Below are 21,494 nucleotides of genomic sequence, written 5' to 3' on the forward strand. Positions count from 1 at the left end.
GCTCAAGTGGCTGCAACAGCTCCAGCCTCTTTTTACCCTACAACATCTTGAGATTTCCTCTTATGTGGACCTACTTACTTCAGATGCACACCCCTAAAACACTCATTGTGGGCAGGGGAATGTGATGCACTGATTGGTCCAAGGTGGGTCTTGTCCTGCCAAATTTCCTCCAGGGCTGTGTAAGGCCTGTGTATCCTCAGTGCCTTCCCTGGGCACTATATCAATGAAAATTTTTCTGTAACATGTATAACTTGTTTCAGGAACTCTGATCTTTTGGGTATACTATTCCCAAGAATCCCTCCAGAGGAGATTCTTGGCAGTAAGAATAGTTAGCGCATTTGGTCTTGGGATCCACTGTGACCCCCTGATCTGTTTTCACCACACAGGGTGAAATCCTTTCCCGTGTTGTATCAGATCATGCCACTCCCCTGCTTGAAAGCCTCCATCTGGGGCTTCCCATTGCAATCAGAAATGAATGCTACTGCCTTTCTGTGACTCCCCGTGCTAAGCCTGGCATGATTTAGCCCCTGAAGACCTCTCTGACCTCATCAGGCACACTGCCCCCCCAGTCCTCTCTATTTCACTTACACTGGCTTTCTTTCTGCTCCTCCCACCTCAAACCTTTGTGTTTTGCTGTTGCCCTCAACCTGGAATGCTCTTTCCCCAGACCTTCACATGGCTGGCTCCTTCCCATCCATTTAGCTTCTGCTCAGCTGCCACCTCCTTTAAGAGGCCCTCCAACTTAACCAATCTTCTACATAACTGAAATTAACGAATATCAACGTTTAGTCTAGCGCGAGCTCAGAGTAGCCTTGTCACCCAGCACTGCCTGTTGGACATCTTCCCACACCAGCACATGTGGATCGGCATGTGATCGCTTTCTCCTCTGCAGCATCGCTGCCCTTCTCGGCCCCCTCCTCCCCCATCTCGGCCCCGGCATTATTCCAACTCGTGTGGCAGAGACGCAGTGACAGGGCAGCCTATCTGAAATGGCATTCTCAGGAATGCAGATTGTTTTATTACCAGTTAAATATGCTTTATGCTACCTGTGAATGAGGCCATTGTGACATTTAGCAACTGATTTGATTAAACACAGATGTGGGCTGGACGCCACGTGGAGCAAAGATGCAGGAAGACAGGCTCTGGGTACGTGTTTGGATTTTTTAAGATAGCAAAATGGGCTAGACGACTCAGTGTCAGCAAGATGGACGTGAACACCTCCCTTCCTGGCACGTGGACCACATGTTCCTGTTGGTCTCATTGCTGAGAGCTCAGTCTGGGTCCGGCCACCACCCCGTCACCAAAAGCCTTTGTTTTCATTTAGGATTTGCTGTTTGGACCTATCCAAACTGTTTTGTTTTGTTTAACCTTCCCAAGATGTTTTTATTCCCATGAATTAAAAAAAAAAAAGTGGTGGGCGAATGAAATGCTCGCATCGTTGACACCTCCAGTGGTGATTATTAACCTGCAGAGAATAATAATCCCAGCCGCCTTTACTGAACACTTACTCTGTGCTGAGCTCTATCTTTCACCAGCCTTATTTCACAGAATCCTTACCGTAAACCAAACAGATAAAACTATGCTTAGTTCCATTTTACAGATTGGGAAACTGAGGTGTAGGAACTTCAACCACTTGTCCATAGTCAGCAGGGCAAATAATCAATTATATGTGGATTCTCTGTTGTCTTCCACCCCTTCCAGGCACTTAGATCCAAGAAGGCAGGACCCAGCTCTTTCTCAAGATAAAAAGGCACCCAGCAAATATTTATTGAATAAATTAATGAATGCCAAATGAAAGAACACAGTAGCCAAAAGGCGGAGCCAGGGCTTTGCCTTCACCACTTTGGATTCTGGGTAATGAAAAGAAACAGAAAAATCGACCTAGGAAGTGCTGTGATTTGTCCCTTTCTGGAGCCTGGGCCGTGGCTGGGGAACTTGAGAGGCTGGGGTTTTGTAACTGGGTCACCCCTCTCTACTTGTGGTTTTTTTGTGTTCCATGTTATCTGCTGACGACTTTTTATATCACTCTTTTATTGCATATCCAAACCTTTTTCGCTTGCAGCCCTGGTATGTTTTCAGCAGTTTTATTTTAATACTGGCAGCAGTTAAGACTTAATAGATAAATGAGTCCCTGTTTGTGAGTGTCACTGTGGACCCAGGAGTGTAGGTCCCTTTGCTGTGGGGAAAGAAGTTGTAAGACGGTTTCCAAAGCAAGTAGCATTGATGGGAGGATGCTTGTTCACTGGGCTTATCCGTGAGGTTTTCTTTGCTTGGGATGGCATGTCAGACCTGTGGCTGACAGCGTAACCAGGTCGGCCTAAAGGATTCGAGGCCAGCAGTGACCTGTGCTGTTTCCCACAGTGGCTTGGAAGGCAGGGCTGCCGGCAGGCAGGGAGCCTGGGCTTCAGAGTCAGACTGACCTGGGCTTGAACTCTGCTCTCTCACTTCCTAATAGGACCTCCTTCCTCGGGTTGTGGTGGAGATTAAACAAGATAATGCGTGTAAAATGATCAGCCCTGGGGAAGGTAATAAGTGCTCAATAAATGGGGGCTATTATTGTTATTTGTCCAACTGCTAAAGCCAGTAACTGAGAAGCTTCTAAGGGCCTCGATTAAATTAAAGCTGAGCGTGGCCCAGGAGAAGGAAGTGAAGTTTTCACTGGTGACTGTCACCATCTCCTTAAAAAGAGGAGGAAGTCCAGGAGGCAAAAAGCCCAAGAAGGGATGTGCAGAGTTACCGGTAGCCAGAGAAATGTGAATTAAAGACCACAACTGAGATCTCATTTCGGTCCTATTAGGACAACAAAGACTAGCGAGCGGGATCATGCCAGCTTCTGGTGTGAATGCAGCGATAGGGGACCCGACGGCACTGGCAGTGGGAGCCTGCACCTGGCAGCCGTGCTGAGAGCACTCACCCAGCCCATGGGGAAGCTAGGTCTCTTGGACCTCGGCACCCACAGTCCCACCCCTGGGAATGCAAGCCGAGGAAACACACAGGCCAGAAGAGCCAAAGATGTTCATGGTAGCCTTGTTTGTGGTGGGCGGAGATGGAGGTCTTCTCCCGGAGGAGGGTGCAGGGGAGATACAGAGAAAGCATACGAGGTGACAGGGCGACAGGCGACAGGTAACCACCAAGATAGGTGGCTCTTAAGATGCTGGGTGAAAAAACTGAGAAGCCATAAGAAATACAAACAAAAGGAATTTACAGAAATTATATACTTGCCCAGAGAACACTAGTGTGCTTTTTGCAAGAACACAGAAGTGAAAGGATTTGCACAGACACTAGCATTATTGCCTATGGAGTGACAGAGAATGACAGGAAACAAAATTTTTAGAAGAGAGGTCTTGGGTGCATTAATAGGCGAACGTGCGGTGAACTTGAATTAACTCATCAGCACCTAACATTTTGCTGGATGACAACAGGGGACGCTCTCCTCACAGTTTCCCTGACAGTGCTAGAGGCGTGGTTCCAGGGCCGTGAAGAATTCCTCTGTCCCTTGTATAGTCAGTATAAATCTCAGCCTGCAAGCTCAAGGGGGTAAAAAATAGAACTGATTTTATTTTCAGTGTTTCAACATGATTTCTTCTCTGAGCTACCATTCCCTCGGGCTGGTGGGAAACTTTCATTTTAGTGTTCCAGGGCTTTCACCAAACTCTCCAGAATTTTGGCCATGGTTCTGGCATCTTACCCAGTGCCACTGTGTCGTGGTGTCAGGGACCCATCCCACCTTCCATCACTGGGACCAGGCCTCTGCCGAGTTGTCCATTCTCTCGGTCCATGCAGCCCTTTTGGGTCTGGGGTTCTTCATTGGTGTGTGGAGAAGCACTAGCCCGCACCTCAAGTCCTCCCAGACTCTGGAACCGATCCTTTGGATCACAAGAGCTGAGATGATTCATTTCTGTGAGTTCTTCTGTCCACGCTGTGCATCCCAGCTCAGGGTCCACAACTCTGATGTGACTGTCGAGAAGTCCTGATATATATCCAAACGTGGCCCTGACATGCTTGCCTTCTTCCCCTAATACCTGTGACTACGTGGTGGGGGGTACCCAGTGGAGGAAGGAAGAGTGGAATTGAAGCACCCACCTAGACCACGGTGGCAGAGCTTTCTCAGTGGGGAACTTGAGGAGAAATACCCAGAAAGTGCCCGCCTGCATGAATGTTCTTTAGTATCTCTCCATCAATCTCTCTTATAGATAGGATTTCTAATTGTCTAATCCACCATGTAAAATCTGCTCTGGAATTTTACAGGCCACTCCGAAGTGCCCTCTTGATTGTACATCTGGCTCCGGGTTTGCAGAGAGTTCTCCCGCATCACAGCCGGGCGCTGACTCTTTTTAAGCAATTCATTTTGGCAAACGGAAAGGCTCAGTATCATCGGCAAGAGTCAGTGGGTGAACACGTTCCCCTCCCAGTGGACACAGAGTGTGTCCCCCCGGGACCCCTGTTCTCCTCCTGGCAGCAGTAATAGAGGAGGATGGACCTCTTTCAATTGACAGCATTTGCAAGATCCCACATCTCACCTGTATCGTAAGCAGCGCCTGCGTGCAAGAGCTGTTTTATGATCTCAGAAAGCGGCGCGTGTTGCCAGAGGCGGCGAGGAGGGGTGGGGTCAGCTTGTCTTACCTGCTGCGTTCAGAAGAGCCCTCTGCGGGAAATCTCGGCAGCCTGGTTATGAGGAGCCGTCATACTGCCAACTAAGGGAAAGGAAAAAATGGAAAGGGAACATGAGCTTAGTCCCAAAGGGGTCAGGACAAGAAATGCTCCCTGAACTCTAGGTGGGTGGAAGGAATCCTAGAGACTCAGATGTCCCCCCGTTTCTCGGGGCTTGCGGGGCGGAGTGTCCTGGGTGTGGCAGGGAGAGGTAGCCGCATCCGTCTGGGCCCCTATGCAGCCTTCCTTTGCTGCTCTCTGGGAGATGGGCTCTGGCCACCGTACTGGGAGGAGTAGCAGTTTTGTTTTGTTTTTAATTGAGATCAAATTCACATAACTTAGAATTCAACCATTAATCACTTTAAAGTGTACAGTTCAGTGGTTTTTAATTCCAAGACATTTTCCTCGCTCCATAAGTAAACCCCATACCTGTTAAGCTGTCAGTCGATCCCAAGTCCCCCTTCCCCCACAGCCACTGCCAACCACTAATCTACTTTCTGTCTCAATGGACTTGCCTCTTCTGGACATTTCTCATAAATGAGACCATAGAATGTGTGGCCTGTGATGTCTGGCTTCTCCTACTCAGCATAACGTTTTTGAGATTCATCCATGTGGTAGCATGGACTCCCTGTCTTTTTATAGCTGAGTAATATTCCATCGAATGGATATGCCACATTTTGTTTATTCTTTCATCAGTTGATGGACATTCGGGTTGTTTCCACCTTTTGGCAACTGTGAATAGAGCTGCTGTGAACATTTGAGTACAAGTTTTTGTTTGAACACCTATTATCAGTTCTTTTGGCCACACACCCAGGAGGGGAATTGCTGGGTCATGTAGTAATTCTGTGTTTAGCTGTGTGAGGCAGCATCAAGCTGTTTTCCACAGTGGCTGCACCACTTTACAGCCCCACCAACAACGTAAACATACGAGGCTTCCAGTTTCTTTGCGTCCTCGCCAACTCTTTTTTCCACTTTTGTGTGTGTGTGTGTGGGGGTGGGTGTTTTTATGTTCAATCTAGTAGATGTGAAGGAGCAGCAGTTTTCAGCTCAGACATGGTTGGGCAAGCCACAGAGCTCTTCCAGCACTGAGTTTCAACCATGGAAGGGGGACAGCAGCATTAAACAAGTCACTCTACGTCACAGCATTCAGTGCTGGGGATGTCTTTCCTTGGTGCGAGGGGCCACCTCCAGGTGCTACAGCACCTAGTGTTTCACATACTCACTGGGGTGAGAGACCAGGATCTTTTTCCTTAATTTAGTGCAAAATACAATAAGAATGGATCACTAGAACGTGCATTCTCGATGGGGGAGGTATCACTCAAAGAGGGCAAAAAGTGGTTTTCAGGGAGGCAGAAACATCATGCTCTTTTCGTGTTAGTACAAATATATATAAGTACCTAAATATAAGTATGTATTAAATATATTTAAAATGAATATATATTAAGTATATAAGTATTTAAACAGATATGCAGTGTATCTATAATATTAAAATTCCACAGGGGGAGGGGAGATTGGGGGAGAAATGTTTAAAAAGTATCTGGGGGAGAGGAGTGGCAAAAATGAAAAGAAGATTGAGAAACAATGAATTTGTTTTAAAAGATGCATATTACAAGCCCTGACTTTAATTATCAGATTCAGCAGACAATAGGTGTTCTACTCACTGTCCGTCAATTTCTGTATTTGTCTCATCACAGACTGGTAATAAACAGTTTTTGGGGCGGGGTAGTAGCTCAGTGGTGGAGTGCATGCTTAGCATGCACAAGGTCCTGGGGTCAATCCCCAGTAACTCCATTAAAGAAAAAAGATAAAAAATGGTTGAAATGGTAAATTTTATGCTATGTACATTTACCACAAATTTTTTAAAAAAATAAATAATTTCTAAGACATAATTATCACGAGGGAAGATAAAGCTCAGTAGTAGAGGGCATGCTTAGCATGCGTGAGGTCCTAGGTTCAATCCCCAGCACCTCCATTAAAATAAACCTCATTACCTCCCCCCAAAGCTAAAAAATAAATAAAATATTTTTTAAAATTATTGAGTACCAGAAACTGTGTTGTGTGCACTTTCTTGTTTTTTCCTCACTGCAGTCCTTTGAAGAAGGTGTTATTTATATTTCATTCATTCATTGAGAGAACTGAGGTTCAGAGAGATGGCCAGGGTTACAGGTTCCATCCCAGCCTGTCACACCTCAGAGGCTCGACCTCTCTGCGGCACCTTTCTCCTCCGCGTCCCGCTCTGACTGTAAGAAACCTCATTGGTACCCCTGTTCCTCCTTCCCGCAGGCACAGCAGGGATCTATCAAGGAGCAAACGGACTGACCAACGCAGCTGGATTCGGAAGTGTGCACCAGGTAGACGTTGTCTTCTGGGCTCTTTCCTTAATTAGTTCCCTTAAATCGGGGCACCCGGAGAGCCCACTTGTACCTATGAGCCCCACCAGAAAAGACAGCCTCTGATTCCCTGGGTTTGGAGACCACTGGCCAGACTGTACAAACAGCCATTGGAAAGATTTAGTGTAGAGGCAGAGAAATTGGAGTTACTGGATTTCCAAGATGACATGGGCTATGTTACATGTTCCATCTTGACCTGAGTCTGTGAATCTGGGATGTATGAATGCAAATACGTATGGTCTTTCACCAGAACCCTGAGCTTCTCGAGGGTGAAAGTCCATCTCCTTCACCTCTGCATCCCAGTGTCGAGTACCCAGCCCACAGTGCGGCCTTATGAATGCTTTCTAAATTGAACTAAGTCAATGCTGTAAAGATGAGTGAATGCTGGGTAATAGTTTGAGTCTCTTGGTTTCACTTAGAGAGTGAATTAAGAATTAACCAGCCAAAGGTGGACGGGAACTCTGTGCACTGTGCACTGTGCACTTCTCCTGTGAGAACCTTCCATGAGCTCCCCGCAGGGCTGAGAAGCACTGCTTCATGGTGGGGCAGAATATTTGAAACAGTGACTATTGTGGGTTGGACTATCTGGTTGACTTAAGCAGAGCTTGATAAAGAGGATTGGTATTCTTTGATTTCATCGCCAAGACTCCCTCCTGGAAGATTCTGGATCCCTAAGGCTATAAAGGTGCTGCAGTGTGTGCGCCCTGCCCCGCCATGAATCTAAAATGCCACCTAGTCTCCGGGGCAAGTGCATGTGGTCTTTATTACTCAGTCATCTGTTCATTAATTTTTCCAGGATTTGTTGAGTGCCCATATGTGCCCAGCACTCTTCCAAGATGGGCGCTGTCAGGGCCACACCCATGTCCCTTAGGGTGCACCTGCTAATCTCCAGCTGCCAGTCTCTGCATCCCTGGGCCCATGTACAGGGCAGGCAGGAAGTGCCAGGGAATGAAAACCCTCTGGGAGCAGCTCTCAAGCAAAGACTGGCTGGAATTCATATATAAATATCCCAGCTCCCTTGCCCCTTGGGAGAGAGCTTTCTGAGTTGTGTTTTATGTCAATCCAGCATCTCACTGGTGGAATTCAGCTCCAGCCCCAACTGGAGAAGCCCCCTTGCTGGCTGCTTTCCCTTATTCCCTTTGCTGTCTCACTTCCCTACTCCCCAGCTTGTCTCCCTGTTGCCCCCCAAATCCACTACTTGCACTTGAACACCTGTCTTGGGGGTCTGCTTCTAGGGAAACCCCTGGCACCCATAGAGCTTTCATTCTAATGGTGGGGGGACAAGGACAGACAGAGTAGACCCAGCCCGGAGGCCCCTCGCCCACGTCAGCCTGAGACGGCCTTCGTCACTCACAGCCTTGTGCGTTTCCTTTCCAGGACTATTCCTCCTACCCTGGCTTCCCTCAGAGCCAGTACTCCCAGTATTACAGCTCGTCCTACAACCCCCCTTACGTCCCGGCCAGCAGCATCTGCTCTTCTCCCCTCTCCACGTCCACCTACGTCCTCCAGGAGGCATCTCACAATGTCCCCAGCCAGAGTTCTGAGTCGCTTGGCGGTAAGTGCTGTCACTCTCATGTGGTCATTTGTGGCTGTGGTCTGAGCTCTTATATGAAAGATGGACGAGGCATAGGTCCCAATGGTAATGAACTGGTCACACAAGGACTAACTTCAGCGCTCAGATATGTTTTGTTGGCTTTTCTTTGTGTATGTGTATGTGTGTGTATTTAATGGCACCTATGTTTCAAAGTCATAAATTTTTACCTAAAAATTCTAATTTCTGCCTTCTCTTGAAAGAAGATCTGGTCACCGTAGGTCCACATTATTAAATGACAGTGCTTGGCTGGAGCTGAGTAGTGTCTGCCCCCTTTAGACAGTCCACACATGAGTCCCTGTCTAGCCAGCCCACCAAGTTCATTACCTGTCTGGCCCATGTAGGTGTTAGAGTTTGTGTGCTCTGGTCCTCTAGGAAGGAAAACTAGTATTGATTGCCTATTCACTATGCTCCAAGCACACACCTGTGTGGTTTTCCCTAGTCATTTATTTATGTACTGATTCAATCAGTATTTATTAAGCACCTGCTGTTTTCCAGGTCCCCCTTAGTTTGGGAAAATAAAATGAAGTGCAGTGTAGGCTTGGTCTTTGCAGACAGGGATCAAATAATCACACAAATACATAATTATGAGCTATGATAAGAAAAGCTGTAATCCTCACAGGTTTTCAGTTACCCCTCTTTTCCAGATAAGAGCAATAAAGTTCAGATGCTAAGTAACTTGCGAGTAACTGGTACAGCTGGTGTTTGGAGCCAGGCCCGCTGGACTCCATAATCAGTGCTCCTGCCACTCACTGGCTGCACACAGCTGAGACTATGTTATCTAAAACCCATTTGAGATCAGAAGGGCAGAGGCCTTCAAACCTTGGTTCTCCCTCTAATCGCGGTCATCAAGAATTCTAGAATCCTTCAAAAAACAATCCTTACACGTGTGCCTTTTCAATGGCCCGACGGCTTTTGGAAGCCCTTTTATTAGTCAGGGCTTCAAAAGATAGAGAATCCAATTCAAACTGGTTTAAGCCAAAAAAAAAAAGGATGTTGTAGACATATGTAACCAAGATGCACAGGGGTTCTGGGCTGGGTCCAGGGGTGTGGATGGTAATGATGGAACTCAGTTTCTCTCTTCCTTCTGGCTCTGCATTTTCCTGGGTTCATTTCACACTCATGGACTCTCCCCCTCTGGTGGCAAAGGTGGGCACCATTTGCTCCAAAATTCAATCCTGCCTGCTGTCCACCCCTGCAGAGAAAGAGGTCCTCCTTCCTAACAGTTCCTGCAGAGGCCCCAGTCATGCTCCCATTGGCTCAGGTTGGGCACATGCCCATCCTCAAACCAATCTCTGTGGCCAGTGGGATGGGTGGCTGGGATGGGTCTCAGGCCCAACAGCTGGAACTGGAATTGGGGTCAGCCCCACCCAGGACCACATGGACTAAGAGTGAGGGAGAGGTGGTTTCCCAGTGAAACCCAGAGGACTATACCCAGAAGAAGACAAAAGAGGCATAAATGGGCAAAAATACCCTGTGGAACCCACACAGATTATAAACAACGTATGGGAGAGTCCACATCCTGACCCCTTGGTGATGTATGTCCCTGTGCACTTGACTCACCAGCCTATGGCTTCATTCATTTCATTCCATAAATTTGCTTTACATATGTTTTCTCTTTTATGAGATGGTTTGGGCTTACCACCATTAAATAACATGACAGCAATAAATCAGTGTGTCCAGTGGTAGTAGATATCACTGCATTTTGTTCTTCTTTTCTGAAACCTACTGATGTTCTGGGGCTTTGTAGAAGCTAAGCTAGCATGATGGCGTGAGGACAGTCATTCAGTAAATATTCACTGGTTGATGGCTAAACAACAGTAGTGAAGACTCATCTCTTTTGTTCCTAAAGTTCTTGGTGCAGCTGTTGCTTTTAGTCCTTGTATTTTGCATCAGTTGGGGTGAGTTAGATAGCCTTGGTCTGGTGACAAATGAAGAAAGTATGGCCAAGCATTTCCAAGTCAACTTTGAAGGAAGTTTAGGGCTTGAGCATTGATTTTGGTCACTGGGACCTGATCACAGAGTATAGAATAAATGCATGATATCCAGGTACCAATTTCCAAATTGCTTCCTTTGAAAGGTATGAAATTTAACAAAGCTTTTCCTTATAATCCTCAATTATCTTTGAGCATCCTGCCTCTCTAACCTGGCTTCAGAAAGGAAACATAAGTAGGAAATCTTCAAGTAGACGCTACTATCTATGTACAAGTTGATGGTGAACTGGATTCCACAGACCTAACTTCCCCAAGAATTTGGGTTATGTGGGAAGGTCATTTTCGTTCCCCATCAGGAGCAAACACAAAGGCTTGCTGTGTCTCTTTGAAATTTTTCTTTATTGTTTCCCCCTGTTCTTCATCTTATCCCCCGGTCTAAGGTTCAACAATAAGTGGCTGAGATGGTTTTTACTGTGTGTCTAACAAGCTCACATAAAATCTAATGACATAAATAATTGTCAGCTGTAACCGAGGTCTCTTGCCTCTTCTCCCCAGTGTCTGTTATAAAGGGAACGGCATGTAAGCACACTTGTGTGCACACGCGTATACGCACACGCTCCTGCACTCTCTTCAAATTTCCCATAAAAACTCCACTTTTGAAATTATCCAGGATCTCCTTGAGTGGTTGGTTCCAAATTCCAGAGGCTCATGAGGTTTATATATTACCTACAGATCATGCTCACTCTTTGCATTGCCCGGATATGGTACCCTAATGCTCTTCTCCCCAGCCCCAAGCCCTGCCACAGCGCAGTCTGCGTTGACATGCATTAACAGTTATATGAAGCCCCAGCAATTTGCAGATGATTGCAGGGCAGTTTGCTGATGGAGAGGGCAAAATCTGAACATCGGAGGGTACTCGAGAGAAAAGACAGATCGGTAGTGGTTGCTTAAGGACTTTCTCTTTTAAAGCTTTTAAGGATGTTACAAATTATCTAAAAAGAAGTTGTGGGATTTTTAAAATTCCTTAGATCATCTCCCTCGGTCAATAGAAGGAGAAATCTTTTTTAATCTCTCAAGGAGAAATATGCAAGACTCTCTCATGCAATTTGGCAACAGCTGACAAAATTGAAAACGTGTGTACTCTTTAACCCAATTATTCCAGCTTCTAGAAATTTATCCTAACGATAAACTCCCACATAGGTACAAAGACTTAAATAAAAAGAGTATTTCTTGCAGCATCACCGTAGCAAAAGGCTGGAAACAACCTAAATATCCATAAACAAGAGTTAGGTTAAATCAATGATGGTGCATCCATCACTGGCACAGTATACATCTGTTAAAAAGAGTAAGCTAGCTATTTCTTTGCTAATATGGATCTCTCTTTGAGCTTTTGTGATAGGTGAAAAAAAAGCAAGGGGCAGAACTATGTATGTAATATGATCCTGGGGTGTTTTTAAATATAAGTATAGTTTAATACCCATATTTGCATTGGAAATTTCTGGAAGGGTGCAGAAACAACTGTTAACAGTCATTTTCTCTGGGGAGGGAACTAAAGGGAAAAGATTAGATGTAACAGACAATCTATAGGCCACTCCACTTAAAAACAGCAAAATACACATTTTTTTCAAGTGCATGTGAAACATTTACCAACATAGACATATTCTAGGCCATAAATCATCATCTCATTACATTTAAAAGCATTCAAAGCATACAAAGTATGTGCTCTGAAAACAGTGGAATTAAATTAGAAATAAATAACAAGAAGAGTTCTGATAAAATTCTCTAACATTCAGAAGCTACATAACACACTTCTAAATAACCCATGTGTGACGGTTCCTTTTTTGTGTCAGCTGTCCAGGCTAAGGGATGCCCAGACAGCTGGTTGAACACTATTTCTGGGTGTGTCTATGAGAGTCTCCAGAAGAGAGGAGCATTTGAATCAGGAGACTGGGTGAAGAAGATCTGCCCTCACCAGTGCGGGCAGGCATCATCAAATCCATTGAGGGCTCATCTGAGAGAACAAAAGGCAGAGGACAAGTGGTCTCTCTGTCTTCTTGAGCTGAGACATTCATCTTTTCCTGACCTCAGACATTGGCACTCCTGGGTCTCAGGCCTTTCAACTCCAGGGCTTACACCAGTGGGGGTCCCCTTCTCAGCCCCCCATACCCTCAGATCTCCAGCCTTCAACCCCAGACTGGGAGTTAAACCATTGGCTCCCCTGGTTCTCAGGTCTTCATACTCAGACCGAATTGTACCACCAGCTTCCCTGGTTCTCCAGTTTGCAAGATTGTGGCAGATTGTGGGACTTTTTGGCCTCTGTAACATGAGCTGATTCCTATAATAAATCTTGTCTTTTATATTTTTATATATCCTGTTGCTTCTGTTTCTCTGGAGAACCCTGACAAATATGCCATGGGTCAAAGAAGAAATCAAAGGTAAATTAAAGAGTGTTTTGAACTCAATGAAAATGAAAATACAGCATATCAAAATGTATGGACTGTCACTAAAGCAGTACTTTAAAGGAAATGTATAGCACTAAATCCCTATATTAGGAAAGAAGAAAAGTTTCAAACTAAATACCTCATCCTCCACCTTAAGAAACTAGAAAAAGAAAGGCAAATTACACTCAAAGTAAGCAGAGGATGGGAAATAACATAGATCAGAGTGGAATTCAAAGAAATTTGAAAACAGAAAAACGATAGAGAGAATCAGTGAAGCTAAAACCTGGTTCTTTGAGAAGACCAGTAAAGTTGATAGCACTCTAGACATGCTGATATTGGGGGAAAAAAGAGAGAAGACATAAATTACCAATAAAATGAGAGAAGTGACATCACTATAGGCCCTACAAATATAAACAGGCTAGTAATGCAATTTTATAAACAACATTATGACAATAAATTCAACAACTTAGAGGAAATGCACAATTTCTTGTAGGAAAAAAATTCCAAAGCTCACTCAAAAAGAAATAGATAACCCAAACAGGCCTATGTCTATTACATAAACTGATTTTTTGTTAAAAATCTTCCCACAAAGAAACTCCTAGGCCTTAATGTCTTCACTGATTAATTTGACCAAATGTTTAAGTAAGAAATATCAGTTCTACATGAATTCTTCAAGAAAATTGAAGAGGAAGGAATACTTCCCAACTCATTCTGTGAGGCCAGCATTACCCTAATGGCAAAATCAGATGAAGACATTAAGAGAAAATTACAGACCAATGTTTCTCATAAACATAGATACAGAATTTCTAAATACAATGTTAGCAAACTGGTCCAACAATATATTAGAGAAGGGTAATACATTATGATGAAGTTGAGTTTTTACCTTAAGGATGCAAAGTTGGTTTAAAATTTGAAAAAAATAATTTGCCATATTAATTAACTGGGGAAAAAAAAGATTATCGCAACAGATGCAGAAGAAAACATTTGACAAAATCTGTCATTTGTTCTTGATAAAAATTCCAAGTTAGGGGTAGAAGGGAACTTCCTTTATCAGAAAAATGCATATGATGGGCTGAATGCTTGTATCCTGCCCCCCACAATTCAAATGTTGAAGCCCTAATCCCCAGTGTAATGATATTTGGAGTTGGGGATCTTTAGGAGGTAATTAGGTCATGAGGATGGAGCCCTCCTGAATGAGATTAGTGCCCTTATGAGAAGAGACACAGGAGAGATGATACCATGTGTGGATACAGGAAGAAGGCATCCATCTGCAAACAAGAAGACTCTCACCAGGAACTAAATTGGCCAGTGCCTTGATCTTGGACTTCCCAGCCTCCAGAACTGTGAGAAATGAATTTCTATTGTTTAAGCCACCCAGTCTATGGTATTTTTTATAGCAGCCCAAACTTACTAAAATAGGGCAGCTACAAAAAACCTACAGCTACCCCCTAGGACCAGAAACAAGACAAGGATGTCCACTCTTACCAATTCTACCCAACATTGTACTAGAGTTTTTAGCCAGTGCAATAAGGTGATAAGGCAAGAAAAATAAATGAAAGATATTTATATTAGAGAAGAAAAAATCAAAACTTCATAAATTTAAAAAAAGGTAAAATGACATGATCACCTATGTAGAAAATCATATGTATCTACAAAAAAGCTACTAGAATTAAAAAATGAGCTTAGCATATATATTAATATATGAAAAACAAATGTATTTCTGTATACTAACAACAAACAATAGGAAATAGAATATTTTTAAATGTTATTACAGTAACATCAAAAAATATGAAATATTTGGGGATAAATCTGACAAAAGATGTTGAATACTTATACCCTTAAAACTGCAAAACACTAATGAGAGAAGTTAAAAAGGCTTTAATAAATGGAGCAGTAGACCCCATTTACAGGTCAGAAGGATTACTGCTGTTATGATATCAGTTCCACAAATTGATCTAATGCAATCTTTGTCAACATTCCAGGCCTTTTTTGGTGGAAATTAGCAAGCTGATTCTGAACTTCGTATGGAAATACAAAGGACCTAGAATAGCCTCAGACACTCTGATATAGAAGAATAAAATTGGAAGGCTAACACTACCTGATTTTAAGATTTGTTACAAAGCCACAGTAATCAAGACAGTATGGTATTGGCATAAAGATAGACCAGTAGATCAATGGACCAGCATAGAGAGTTCAGAACATATGCATGTGGACAACTGATTTTTGACAGTTTCAAAAGCAATAAAGAATAATCTTCTCAACAGAAGATACTGAAATAATTGGATATCTCTATTCAGAAGAAAATAGTGCTTCAATACATACCTCATATGACACAAAATTAACACAAAATAGATCACAGACCAAATGTAAAACTGTAAATTTTATATAAGAGAACAGGAGAAAATCTTTGCGACTTCGGGGTAGGCAAAGAATTCTCATATATAACACTAAAAGCATGATCCAAAAAGAAAAAAATTTTGATATAAATTGGACTTCATAAAAATTTAAAACTTTTGCTCTTCAAAGGACACTGTTAGGAAAATGAAAAGCCACACTCTGGGAGAAAATAATTACAAAGCATATACATGGTAAAGTAAGTTGTATTCGAGTTCTCCAGAGAAACAGAACCAGTAGGATGTATAGAAATAGACAGATAGATATAGATGACATAGACATGAGATATTTACTATAAGAATTGGCTCATGTGATTATGGAAGCCAGAACGTCCCACGATCTGCCTTCTGCAAGTTGGAGAACCAGAAAAGCCAGTGTTGTAATTCAATCTCAGTAAAGAGATCTAAGACCCAGGAGTTCTAATGTCTGAGGGCAGGAAAGATGGGTGTCCCAGCTCGAAAAGAGAGAGAATTCGCCTCTCCTCTGCCTTCTTGTTCTACTTGGGCCCTCAAAGGACTGGATGGTGCCCACCCACATTGGTTAGGGCAAGTCTTCTCTGCTCAGTCTGCTGAGTCAAATGCTAATCTCTTTTGGAGATACCTTTACAAACACACCCAGAAGTAATGTTTTACTGGCTATCTGGGCATCCCTTAGCCCAGTCAAGTTGACACACAAAATTAACCATCCAGAATATATTTTTTAAAACTCTAAAAACCCAATAATAAAACAAGTAGCCTATTAAGAAATGGGCAAAATAATTGAACAGACACTTCACCAAAGAAGATATAGGGATGGCAAAAAAAAAAAAAAAAAGCACATGAATAAGATGCTGATTGTTAGTCACTAGAGAAATGTAAGTTAAATCCTCAATGAGATACCATTACATACCCCCTAGAATGCTTGTAACTACAAAGACTGACCGTACCAAAGGATGGCAAGGATGCAGAGCAGCTAGGACTCTCTTCCCCTGCTGGTGGGATAATGCGAAATGGTACAACCACTTTGGAAAACAGTTTAGCAGTTTCTTAAAAAGTCAAACATAGGCTTCCCACATGACCTAGTACTTATGTTCCCTCGTAAACTGAAAGCTTATGTCAATGCAAAGACTGATGAGTGAATGTTCATAAAAGCTTTAGCCTAACCAAAAACTAGAATCAACCCAAATGTCCATTCCCAGGGGAACAGGTGAACAAGTCGTGGTATACCCACACGATAGAACAGTACTCAGCATCTCAAAGGAATGAACTACCAGTATACGGAACGACATGGATTGAATCTCAAAACAGTGATGCTGGCTGAAAGAAGCCAGACATGCGTGTGTGTGCATATGTGTGTGTGTGTGTACACATACTGAGTGATGCCATTGTTTAAAATTCTACAAAACACAAACTGATTTATAGAAAAGGAAAGGCAATTTGTGGTGGCCTGGGGAGGTGGCAGGAGGAAGAGACTACAAAGGAATTATAGGGAAACTGTTGGGTGCTGGATTCGTTCATTATCTTGATTATGGTGATGGTTTCATAGATGTGTATAGATGTCAAAACTAATCAAATTGTGTGCTCTAAGTATGTATGGTTTATTGTACGTCAATTATACCTCAATACGGTTGTTAAAATAAATAAGTAAAAATATTAAAAAGGGAGAAAGTAAAAGAGTGAAATGACTCCAAGAAAGATTTATGTAAGTTTCCTTAGCATGTGTACCTCTGACTTTGACCTTGAACTTTGACCCTTCAGTCTCAAGAATGTATAAGGTTGGAAAAAGGACTGCTTTTTTTGGCACCCCTAATAAATTGGCTTCATATAACACCTTATTGGGACATGTCTCAGGTAACTGGCGTTTCCTCCTCTTTTCAATAATATTTGCTGGATTTTAACGAGGCCAACAAATGTTTTCAAAACCTACATAGCCTTAGAACTACCAAGTGACTCGGATACACTTTATTTATGACTCTTAAGCATCTGTGAATTTATTTACTGCCTGTTCCTCGTCCTCCAGAAGAAAGTCTTGGCTAGTTTGATGTTTGGGAATCTCTAATGCTACATCCTAAAAATGTTGGGGAGTTGGAGACGGCCCAGCAGTCCTGACAACTCAAAAATCACATCTTCTCTTATTATGTCCTTAGTCTGCTAAGAAGTTTTATAAATATTAAATCAACAAAATTCAGTCCCTTGGGTTTTGGAGGGAAATAGTCCTTCCAGGGTAGGAAAAAAATTAGTCCATTGCCAAGTATTTTCAGACAAAAGCATTTTCCTCCTGATGATCCAAGAACTGGCAATTATGGAAGGAGAGATGGAGTCCACAGGGTACATTTGGGAGCTAAAACAAGCAACTGTAAGATGAGAAAGTGGGATGGGATGTCCTCTAAGGTTCCACACTGGTTTACAGTTCTGTCACTCTAGTGACAAGGGCAGGCCCAAGTTTGAGTTCTGGCTCTACCACTAATTTGCAGGGTAACGACAGGCTTACCTCATCTTGCTAAGCCTTAGTTCTCCCCTTAGTTAAGTAAAGATAACAAACTCTAATAAAATGTATTTAAAACATCTGTGCTTAAAAAAACAAGATAACTTTGATGCTGGCTTTGGGACCTGAGTCCTGTGATGGTGCCACTCACTTGTTCATTCAAGGTCGTTAGACAAACGCCTGAGGGCAGGAGCCTGGCAGCCTCTCAGTGCACCATGTCTGGAGACACCCCCTTGATGAGAAGCAGCAGGTGCCCACCCTCGGCCCTGCACCTTCTCCCTGATCCTCATGTGTATGTAGGGCTAGTCAAGCCAGAACTCAATTTAAAGCATTTATTGACACCTCCTAATTGCCAGCCCTGCGCTGGATGCCTTTGCAATATATATCCTCAAATTGACAGATTTCTTAACAAGTAGAGCTTAAAGGACTTGCTTTTAACAGAGAAAAAGGAGCAAGCCACCCAGGGACAGGAATCTAGAGAATTCTCCCCACACACAGCCCCGTTCACCCCAAGAGAGGTAGAAGAGTTCGATGCCCAGCTGCAAATATTATGTTATTTCCTTCCTTCTGTTAGTCCAGGGACTCTCAGGCTTTAGAATATGTGGACAGTTGTAAACACAAAACTCTGTTCACTGTCATTGGAGCTCCCCAGCTGCCCCGCCCTCACTTCTCTCAGATCCCCGCCCAGCTGTCCCCGCATCCGCATCCGTGAGGCCTCCCCAACCAGCCCTGTGTACCTTAGTCACCTCCCAGCACTCGCCTGCTCTTACCCGATTTAGTCATCCTCTGTCACACGTGTCCCCACCTGGCATATTATATAATTCACTCGTTTGTCTAATGTCTCCTCTCTCTAGAACCAGTGCCTGGAACTATACCTACTCAGTAGATCTTTGGTGGATGAATGAACGATTATGAATGGGCAATTTCAGGAACTTTCAAGAGTAATTTTGATTCTACATGATCTTTGCCTTCAGTGCTGCCTTTGGGCCCCCCCACCCACACTTTGTAGTGAGATGGTTGCGGTGTAATCGTTCGGGGAAGGAGACACTCAGCCAGGCCTCTGATAGGTCCGCCCTTCTCTTTCCAACACCAGGTGAATACAGCACACACAATGGACCTTCTACACCGGCAAAAGAGGGGGACACAGACAGGCCACACCGGGCCTCTGACGGGAAGCTCCGAGGCCGGTCTAAGCGGAGCAGTGACCCCTCCCCAGCAGGGGACAATGAGATTGAGGTAACTCCAGGCGGCTTCTCTCTGACTTGGGGCGTGTAATCTCCATGTGTGGCCGGAATAGGAGGTGCAGGACAGAGGTCTCTCCAAGTGCCCGAGGGAGAATGGCCGTTGGTGTTCACAAAGTGCGGTCACAGAGAAAACGGTACTTGAGAGAAAAGAGGGAAGAATTTGGTCGGCCGCACAGAAGCACTGTTGACTGACCAGGCTAGGAAAAGTGACCCTAGAGATGGTAAAGGTCTGTGACCCTCAAACGTCAGCAGCAACAGCATCGCCTGGGGGCTTGTGAAAACCCAGGCTGCTGGGCCCACCCCCAGAGTTCCCAGTTCAGCAGATCACCTGGGATGCTTTTACAATTCAGATGCCCAGGCCCCGTCCCAGACTAATTAGCCCTGCATTGCAGGGTGTTCTAAACGTTCCCCTAGTGATTCTAATATGGCTTAGATATTATCTACCTGGAGACAGAAGGCTGGCTCAGATGAGTTTGCATCATTTCTCTGATTCTGAGTTTCTCAGTCTGGGCTGCACATAAGAGGCTCCTGGGGAGCTTGGAGAAACCTTCATTCTCAAGCTGCAGCCCAGATCCATTAAATCAGTCCCTGGGGGTGGGACCCAGCTGTCAGTATTTTTAAACCTACCAGGTGATGATTCCAGTGCAGCCCAGGCTGAGACCCAGGTCTAAGGAATGTGCCCCAGTCTTTATTATAATAAAGGAAGTGTGAGGTTATTGTTCAGGTATTGATATTTTCCCAAACAAACAAGAAAAAAAGAACAGCATGCATGAGAGATGAGGGAGACAACTAGAGGGGACAGAGGCAAGATCGATGCCCCCGAAACAGACGAAAGCAACCGTTATCTATCAAGGAAGAAAAATGGGCACGTGCACAAAAGGCAGTCAACTGTTGGCTTGAGTGTGCCATAGGTAAATATGGGTAGTATTGGCAACGCCTGGCTCGCTGTGAAAATACCTAAATACACCATCATCATATCCCTGTTCATAATCCTGTACTAACTGTTTAGCAGCTACAGAGCTCAGCCGGCAAACACAGATATGCCAAGAAATACCATTTTCATCATTTCCTTAAATCAATGTCATTTTGGCTCTGAGTCCTCATCCACCAGGGTAGTTGGAAATTCCATTTCATTACTGAGGCCCTTCCTTTCCCAGAATTGTATGAGAAGCTCAGGGTTCGAGTAGTCTCAGAAAACAGAATAAGAGCCTCTGCGGTCCAGTGTGGCTTGGTGCCTTCCTCACTGTCGGCACCCACAGTGGGCACTGAAAGTCCAGCCATCCTCTGGGGTCTCCATGCTGTATGTTGGGCATGGAGAGCCCTGTTGAGGATAAGAACCTTGGAGTATTTGCTAAAATCCTTTGGTTGCAAGCAACAGAAACCCATTCTGGTTACTGAAGCAGAAAGGAATTTACTGGGAGGCAAGAGCATGGAGAAGAAGGGATACAACCAAGATTAGGAAGAAGAGGAACAGAGGCCATGCTGAGGAATCCGGGGAACCTCCAGGGTGCCAGCCCCAGCCGGAGAGTGAACCATTTGGGATTCTGGCACCACTTCACTCGATGTCCAGTTCCAAGGAGACTGCATCCCATTGACCTGGCTTAGATCCTCACGCTTGCCCCTGATGGACAGCCCCACCAAGACAGCACACAATGGGAAAAGAAAACTGAGATGCTCTTCTCAGAAGCAGGTGGATGTTGGGGGCCCAAACAACACATGGCAAATACCAGGACATTCACTATTTAGCCAGTGTTTGCTGGTAGGGCTGTGCTAGTTAACCAGTGTTCTCTAGTAGGGCTGTGCTAGTTAGCCCAGCATTCACTAATAGAGCAGTAGCAGTTTTTATGGCTGCTGTCTGTTCCCATCGTCCCAGAAGATGTTAAAATATTTTGAACTTCACGCTTGTGCCCGGGGCTTGGTCAGCCTCCTGAAGTACACAGGAGAGCCACCTCCTCTGAGGGCTGGGCCGCCCTGAGGACCTGCCACAGAGCGAGTGTTCCCATGGCTCACGGGACTGTTCTCGGTCCAAGGGACTCTGAGCTTGCTTTTCCTCTAATTCTTAAAACCACCACCTTCCAAAACCAAGGAGACTTGCACAATCCCTTCTAGCTTTCTGCAAAGGCCTAATCCTTTGCAGAAGGCTAGAAGAGAATTTACTGACTCCGGGTCGTCCTTGCTCTCTGCCCTGCCAGATTCCTGAGGGTTTCCCACCAACTTGAAGCTGCAGAGCTTTAGAAATCACAGAGAGCAGCACATACTTTAATATTGTTTTAAAAAATGTATTCGGTCACCTAATATGGTTTCTGCTCTTGGTACGGGACTGTGGGGACAGAGAGATATGTTTCCATTAAACTTAGAAGGAGGTGGCATTGAAGTCGGGGATTATG

General features: G+C 44.3%; 1 protein-coding gene across 5 annotated transcripts in view; it reads left to right on the forward strand.

Moving 5' to 3' along the window:
- Nucleotides 1-21,494, forward strand: part of EYA2 (EYA transcriptional coactivator and phosphatase 2) — a 220,112-nt gene that overhangs the window by 123,687 nt on the left and 74,931 nt on the right. For all 5 annotated transcript variants that reach the window (XM_074347387.1, XM_010958638.3, XM_074347386.1 and 2 more), the window contains 3 exons: nt 6,934-7,001; nt 8,418-8,595; nt 18,957-19,099. In XM_074347387.1, coding sequence (XP_074203488.1) covers nt 6,934-7,001; nt 8,418-8,595; nt 18,957-19,099 — 389 coding nt within the window. The remainder of the gene's footprint in view (nt 1-6,933; nt 7,002-8,417; nt 8,596-18,956; nt 19,100-21,494) is intronic.

Source organism: Camelus bactrianus, chromosome 19, assembly GCF_048773025.1.
Source record: "Camelus bactrianus isolate YW-2024 breed Bactrian camel chromosome 19, ASM4877302v1, whole genome shotgun sequence".
Lineage (NCBI taxonomy): Eukaryota > Metazoa > Chordata > Mammalia > Artiodactyla > Camelidae > Camelus > Camelus bactrianus.